Source organism: Meriones unguiculatus, chromosome 3 (genome assembly GCF_030254825.1).
Source record: "Meriones unguiculatus strain TT.TT164.6M chromosome 3, Bangor_MerUng_6.1, whole genome shotgun sequence".
In the NCBI taxonomy this organism is placed as follows: domain Eukaryota; kingdom Metazoa; phylum Chordata; class Mammalia; order Rodentia; family Muridae; genus Meriones; species Meriones unguiculatus.
In genome coordinates this window covers 125,101,894-125,109,307 of record NC_083351.1, presented here as the reverse complement: position 1 = coordinate 125,109,307, position 7,414 = coordinate 125,101,894, and the positions used below count along the sequence as shown (strand labels likewise).

The window sequence follows — 7,414 nt, the reverse complement described above, 5'->3', positions numbered from 1 at the left end:
AAAATAAAATCTGTACAAATGAAAAAAAAATGTTCCATGGTTCCCCATCATTAAAAAAAAGTTTTTTTTCTTCAGTATTCTCATTTATGGATGGCGGTCAACCTCTTTCGTTTAGGACTTTTTGCCTAAAAAAGTCTTTTTGCACATACATACACACACACGTATGTATGTGCAACCCTGTGTGCCTTGTGCCCACGGAAGCCAGCCAGAGGGCGTTAGCTCCGCCGGGACTGGAGTTACAAGGGGTTATGAGTCACCCTGCAGGTGCCGGGAATCGAACTGGGTCCCCTGCACAAGTAACAGGCGCTCTTCACAACGCAGCCAGCTCTCCGTAGGTGTCGGCGGTGGTTCTTAGAGCATTCTCTGGAAGGCTCCACTGAGCGCTCGGGAACTCAGACGACCAGCACGTGTGGAAGCCACGGATGGAGACAGGAGGGACCACGCCGCTGAGGGCAGAGCGGGAGGGCGGCTGGAGATGCCACGAAGCCCCGCCCTCGAGCGGCACGGGGCATGCGCGCTGAGGCTCCGCCCACGCGTCTCCTGGACACGGCTCCGGTGTGAGGCGGGCGCGGCCTCCCGCCTCCAGCCCGGCTTTGGCGTCCCTTCGGGCTCCTCCTGCCTTTGTGGGGGTAACGGCCTTGGCACCTTCTCCGGGGGTCCGTGCCGCGCGCCCCGCCTCGCAGGGTCTTGCCGTCGGTCCCTCAGTCTTCCTCACGCGGTCTGGCCATCTCGCCCAGGTCCCCCTCTCCTTCCCGGCGCCGTCCTCCCTGCTAGGCCCCCGGCACCTCCACGGGGTACCTTCCTGCAGGACTCTTCGGCCACAGTGTCACCAGGAAACTTCTGGGTTGACGCCAGCAGCGAGGAGTGGACAAGGTTTCCTAGCAGCCTCCGTGGCCGAAACCCCCAAACATGCTTCTCTTGAAACTGCACACCCCGATTTGCTTGAAATAAAGGTAACCTTCCCACCCGCGCGCCCCGGCCCTGTAGATGTGGCAGGTTGCTCCTGTTGTATGTTTTGCTGGGTTTTCCTCAGTTCTGTCGAGGGTGGCTGTTGGGTGGTGGTGCCTGGACTCTGTCCAGTAGCATCAGCGTCTTGAGAGGCCCCGAGGCATGCGTCAGAAAAGGATGTTTGCCGCCTCCGTGGAGGGGGCTTTGAGAATTCCAGACGATGGAAGGTGGTCTGTACAACCTTCTGTAGGGCACCGTCCCGAAATCCTGAAGTGGTTTGCTGTCTTTTACGTTTTACTTGGAAAAGTCTACATATTTCCAAACAAATCCTTGCCAAGAATACGTATGTGTTTATCTTTCATATCTAGAGTACTCATTAAACAAAAACCGTAATGCAGTTATCCCACAAAACCAAAACTTAACAATTTATTATCTCTAGTACATCAATTAGGATAGACACCAGTAGAATCTGATGATGATTATTGAATCGTGTTCAGTTTTCTCTAGTTGCCTTTTACAATTCTGCATTTACGTGAAAGTTGTAAAAATAATATAATTAAATATGTACTTTATTCAGATTAACCAGTTCTTTATGTTTTGCCATACTTTATCTTTCTCTTTATACATGTGCATACACATAGTATTTAGGAACTATTAACTACCTAGAAATAGCTTTTCAGTTGGAGGTGAATTGCATGTATTATGCATTCTTATAGTCACTCTTCTTTTCATTCAATGATAGTCATCAGATTTAGGAAATAGCATTGAATAATGTGTTTATAGCATTTTTTTTTTGTTTTTGTTTTCTGATACAGGATAAAAATACTGCATTTGGTTGCCTTGTGTAGTTAAATCGTATTTAATTGGGAACACCTGAGCTTTTGTTTCTTTCCCATACCGGTTAGCTAGTTTTATGTCAGTTCTAACACAAGCTAGAATCATGTGGGAAGAACCTCAACTGAGAAAATGCCTCTCCCCCAGATGGGAACTGTGGTCAAGCCTGTGGGGCACTTTCTTGGCTGGTGATTGATGTGGCAGGGCTCAGCTCAGTGAGGTCGTACCACCCTTGGGCTGGTGGTCCTGGCGTGTATACGAAAGCCGTAGGCAACAACTCAGTAAGCAGACCTGAGTGGTCTCTGCAACAGCTCCTGCCTCCAGGTTCCTGTCTGGAGTGTCTGACCTGTCTTCCCTGGATGATGGACTACAAGCTATAAGATGAAATAGATCCTTTTTTTTTCTTCCCCACATTTCTTTTATTCTTGGTGTTTTACTGCAGCAATAATTGCGATGGAAATTGGTACCAGGTCATGGGGTACTTCTGGAACAGACCTGACCATGTGTTGGGATGATTGTGGTGACATTTGTAGTTTGGTCTGGAAAACTGGTTGAGTGCTCAGAGCTCAGTGGGCTGTTGTGTTGGAGCTGGGAAGGGTAGTGTTGAGAGAAATGAAAGGATGGAGGCCTGGCTTGTGGAGCACAGGTGGAAGCAAAGACCCTCACCGGCCTCATCCAAGTGATATTTTCAATTAAGAACTACTAAGGTGAAATTTTTGCTTTGCTGGGACAGTTGATAAGGTCAGCTGAGGCAGAAGAATCAGTGGTGATTAAGAAGAGACTAGCATCATTGAGAGCCAATTTCCTGGGAAGCGTTTCCTTAGGGTCAGCCTGCTGAAGCTGTGGTCCAGAGGAGGTTAAGGATGTGCCTTGTTCTGGCAGCCATACATGGTAGTATGTAAGAGTTTCCCAGTTGGCACTGATTTTGAAGGCGTGAAGGGGTCATGGAGAACAGCTGAGTTTATTGGTTAAGATGTTACTCCCCCCCGCCCCCCCTTATTGCAGGAGGATTAAAATTCAAGGTAAGTGTGGCTTATAAGGCAGTTCAGGCTAGCCTGGACTTGAGGAGTTTGTTCTAGTTAGAGGACGTACGTCAATGGGGGTGCAGCTTTGAAGGTTGCACCTGTTCCCCTGTCTCTACTCCTGCTTTTTTTCTCCTGTGAGGTGAAGACTCCCCTCTTCCCTGTGCTCCTATAGCCATGGTATTCTGCCCAAACAAGTGTGGCCAACCATCTGTGAGCTGGGCCTTCTGAAACTAAGGCACAGAAAATCTTTCCTCACATACGTAGGTGGTTTTCATCCCTGTTTTGTCACAGTGTTGAGAAAAGTAACTAATATTCTCTGTAAATATTATGGGCTAAGCATTATTATTGCTCTTATTCACAGGATCTTGTGACTGGCTTTGCTTAATTGGTTATTGGTATCTCAACAAGCATGGAGATAAGATTAGAAGTTTTGACATCAACAAGTATCAAGCAGAAAAAACCCTGGCCCAGAGTTTCCTGGTTGGGTCAAGTGAGTTTTTCTTTATTCATATATTAATGGTTTTATATTTGTTAGATATGTGCCTCTCCTGTAAGATATAGGAATGTTCTGTGGCCTTACAAAACAACAACAGCAAAACCACCTCATATTGAGATAGATCACCTGACCCCTGAGTGGGGTTGTGTGTGTGTGTGTGTTAAAGTTATAATTAGCATTTACAAGAAAGTTAACATTTACAGAAAATTGAGTCATCTATCTAGGTAAAAGCTTTTGTTTTTAATTTTTTTCTTCATACCATATTTAAAGGGAGTGTTGAATTTCCTACACTTGCCCTACCAAAACAGTGGGGTGTTTGCTAATACAGTGTCCTTCATAAGTGTGCTATAAAGTATCCTCAGAGCTGGAACAGGAGAGGTGGGCCATAAGGCATTGATGACCCAGGGATGCCATTCATAACATATGGGATAGCACTAGCACCTTAGAGTGGGCAAACCTACAGAATTCCCTTCTAATTTTTAATGATCATTAACATAAAGATTTAAATTTTCAGTGAGAAAATCTACCATTAATTAATGTTATTGTAACATGAGTTCTCTTCTGTTTTTTTTTTTTCCAGTGTTTTAAATGTTTTGTGTTTGAGTGGTTTCCTTTCATGTGTATGTACACTACATGCATGATTGGTTCCCACAGAAGACAGTAGAGGGGTACAGTTGTAAGCTGCCACATGGGTGCTGGGAATCAAACCACGTCTCCTGGAAGGGCAGCCAGTGCTCCTAACCACTGAGCCTTCCTCCAGCCCAGGAGTTTTCAACTTTTATATTCATCAGAATCATACGGACAGGTGAAATTTATTCAACCATAAAGGAAAAATTTTGAAGGATCATGAATGGAACTAGAGATCATCCTGCTAAACAAAAGAAGCCTGACACAGAATGACAAACCTGAGGGCTGGAGGGGAGACTCAGAGGTTAAGAGCACTGTCTGCTCTTCCAGAGGTCATGAGTTCCATTCCTAGCAACCACATGGTGGCTCATAACCATCTAATGAGATCTGGTGCCCTCTTCTGGGGTACAGGTATACATACAGACAGAACATTGTATACATAATAAATAAATAAATCGTTAAAAAAAAAAACAACAAAAAACCCCTGCATGCCTACACACAAAATGTAAAAAAGCTTCATCTAAAAATAAATACATATATGATGTAAAAGTAGAAAGAAAGCCATGTGGGAGGAAGAAGGGGTCCAGTGGGAGGTGGACAGGACAAAAGAGGTAATGGGAAAAGGAGAAAGATAAATATGCTGTGTTTATTTCTCATGTTTCATCTAGACTTTATGTATATGTGCATACATCACATAAAAGCAGAAGGGGGAGTAAGTTCTTGGGGGGTAGGAAAAGAACAAGGGGGGTTAATGGGCCAATATGAGCAAAATATGTGATAAGCATTTTTTTTAAAATGTCATGATGAAAGCCATATTTGTACACTAATTAAAATAATAAAAATAGGTTGCTGAGCCCCGTAGCACTTGCAACTCAGTAAGTTTGGGCTGGGTAATTTATTTTTGTTTGTTTGTTTTGGTTTTTTAAAGTTTAGACTGTTTCAAAACTTTGTATGTTCTATGTATCTGAGTGTTTTGTTTGCATGTATGCCTGCATGCCAGAAGAGGGCCTCAGATTCCATGACAGTTCCATGAGACTACAATTATAGATGGTTGTGAGCCAGCACGTGGGTGCAGTGAATTGAATCAGGATCTCAGGAATAGCAGTCAGTTTTTTAGCCACTGAGCCATCTCTCCAGCTCTAGTAATTTGTGTTTTTAACAGATTCTGAAGTGTCGCTGCTGATGCTGGCACTGCAATTTCATCTAAAATTCCCTACCTTTTCTAGATAAAAAAAAGTGATCAGGGTCAAGAGCTTATGGATTTCCAAAACCACATTCATTTCCAAAACACATATCAAACAGTATAAAAACTTGTCCATAAATAGGACAATAAATAAATTTGGCTTGCTAAATTGGCAAATTTTCCTAGAATGTTAACCTTTAAAGAACTTTAAATGCAGCTGCTACATTACCTTACCCAGTAATTTTAGCAAGAGGTATTTTATTATTTAGTTATTTTCATAGTGCTAGATACAGAATTAGGACCTCGTGCATGCTAGAAAAGCAAACACTCTTATCACTGAGCAACATCCTAGCCCAAGTCTTATTTTAAAACAGAATGAAAAATGTTTAGGTTATAGGTTTAATGTTTACTTTAGATTTGTAGTATAAATTATTCTTATTCTTAAATGTCATTTTGTTTTCCTTTCTAGAGTGCTTTATATAGACAAGATTAAATTAACTTTTGGGACCACCTAAGTTCTTCACATGTTTTTTCTCTTAGGAAAATGAAGCTGTATTTCTTTTGGATGAGAAAGCCATAAATGAAATTAATTTGCTGTCAGGAAGAACAAAGAAGAAGATTCCTACTCTGCAGCCTTTGTTGAAGGATGTTTTTTTTCTGGCAACATCCACTAATGGTTAAGTAATCCTGATATGTTCAAAGGCTAGCTTACTATTTGTTAAAGAAAGAAAAAGTGAGTGATAGTGTATTAAAAATTACTTTTTGCTTTTGAACAGATGTGTGGCTTTCTGGGGTCCTTACTACAGGAGAGGTTTTCCTGTGGAACAAAGATCAAGATTGTTTGAAAATGATACAAGTGACTGAAAAGCCTAAAGAAATAATTACAGCTACAGTAGGTAGGGATTTTAAAAATGTTGTGTAACCAGAAAGACTATGGATTTTTTATAGTACTATTTTGATAATTTATCTCTTTTTTTTGTGTGTCTGCATATCTATTTCTATTTCTATCTATATAATGTATGTTCTGAAATTTGGTTGTTACTTCTTTGCACCTGATTCAACTTGAAGGAGAAAACCTGGCATGACTGTCCTTGCTGAGATAACAGGTTCCTAATGTCACACAATACTGCAGGTTTTGTGCTGTAGGTCTGTAATCCCAGCAGTTCAGGAGACTGAGGCAGGAGGAGCAAGAAGTTAACTGTTGCTTAGAGCTCAGATAAAGCTGAAGGTCAGCTTGAATGGCTTAGTGAGACCCTGTTTCAAAATTAAAAGTAAAAAGAATTTTAGGAGTGGGTCTCTGTGTTCAAGCACTTGCCCAGCATGCAGAAGGCAATACGCTCAATTCCCTTTATTAATGTTGGGCATGGTGTTGCATGCCTTTAATCTCAGCACTGGGGAAGCAGAGGCAGGCAGATCTCTGTGAATTTGAGGACAGGCTGGTCTATATAGTGAGTCCCAGGACAATCTGGGCTACAAAGAGAAAGCCTCTCAAAAAAACAAACAAAAAGTAGTAAATGTTATTGTTGTTTGTACTTTTATTATTAATGCTTTAGTTTAACATCCTGAATGTTAAAGAGCTTGTATTTCTTATTGCAAGGGTAGCTAACCTTGTCCGGCAAGCATTTGGGAGGCTGAACTAAGAGGATCACAGTGAATTTGAGGCTAGCCTGGGCTATAGAATGAGACACTATTTCATAAAAGCAAGCAAACAAACAAACAAATGTGCTTTCTTGAAAAATTCAGACGTCAGAAGTTTAATATTTTGTTTTGTTTTGTGTTAATTAGCAAGCTCTTCAAGACTATACTTATATGTAGCTGAAAATGGGAAAAGAGTTCTGCTTATTACATCTTCTGGCTACATACTTCTGTGGGAATATTTGGAATTGAAGAGTATCCTATCTTCTAAAAGCCTCTCATTGGTGGGTCAGTGGTCCCAGATCACACCTGAAGAAGCAGTTTTATTGCCTTCCACTAAAGATAAAGAAGCTGTAGTGGATGCTGTTTTTGTTAAAAATGAGGTAAAATCCAAATGCAATGCTATGGAGTCGAGCTCTTAGACTGTGAGGACTGGCCGTGTGAGAGGAGCTGTTTAGTCAGGGGTATAACTGCACACTGTTTGTCACTAGTCAGAGCAGGTGTAAAATTCCTGTTTGGAAAGATGATTGTTAAAATGGTGTCAAATTAAAACTCCCTTCCCCTAGTTTACAATAGGACTTGTAATGGTGGGATATATCTGCAGTCTAGGAACTTGGGGGCGGGGAGCAGATGTACAAGGACTAACCCAAGTTTGAGGCCAGCCTG

General features: G+C 42.0%; 1 protein-coding gene across 5 annotated transcripts in view; it reads left to right on the top strand.

Annotated features, from left to right (window-relative positions):
- The first annotated feature begins 564 nt into the window (after window positions 1–564).
- Window positions 565–7,414, top strand: part of Cplane1 (ciliogenesis and planar polarity effector complex subunit 1) — an 82,536-nt gene continuing 75,686 nt past the window's right edge. For all 5 annotated transcript variants that reach the window (XM_060380494.1, XM_060380496.1, XM_060380495.1 and 2 more), the window contains exons 1-5: window positions 565–953; window positions 3,169–3,297; window positions 5,654–5,789; window positions 5,890–6,009; window positions 6,899–7,131. In XM_060380494.1, the coding sequence (XP_060236477.1) occupies window positions 3,217–3,297; window positions 5,654–5,789; window positions 5,890–6,009; window positions 6,899–7,131 (570 nt within the window). In that variant the 5' untranslated portion in view covers window positions 565–953; window positions 3,169–3,216. The remainder of the gene's footprint in view (window positions 954–3,168; window positions 3,298–5,653; window positions 5,790–5,889; window positions 6,010–6,898; window positions 7,132–7,414) is intronic.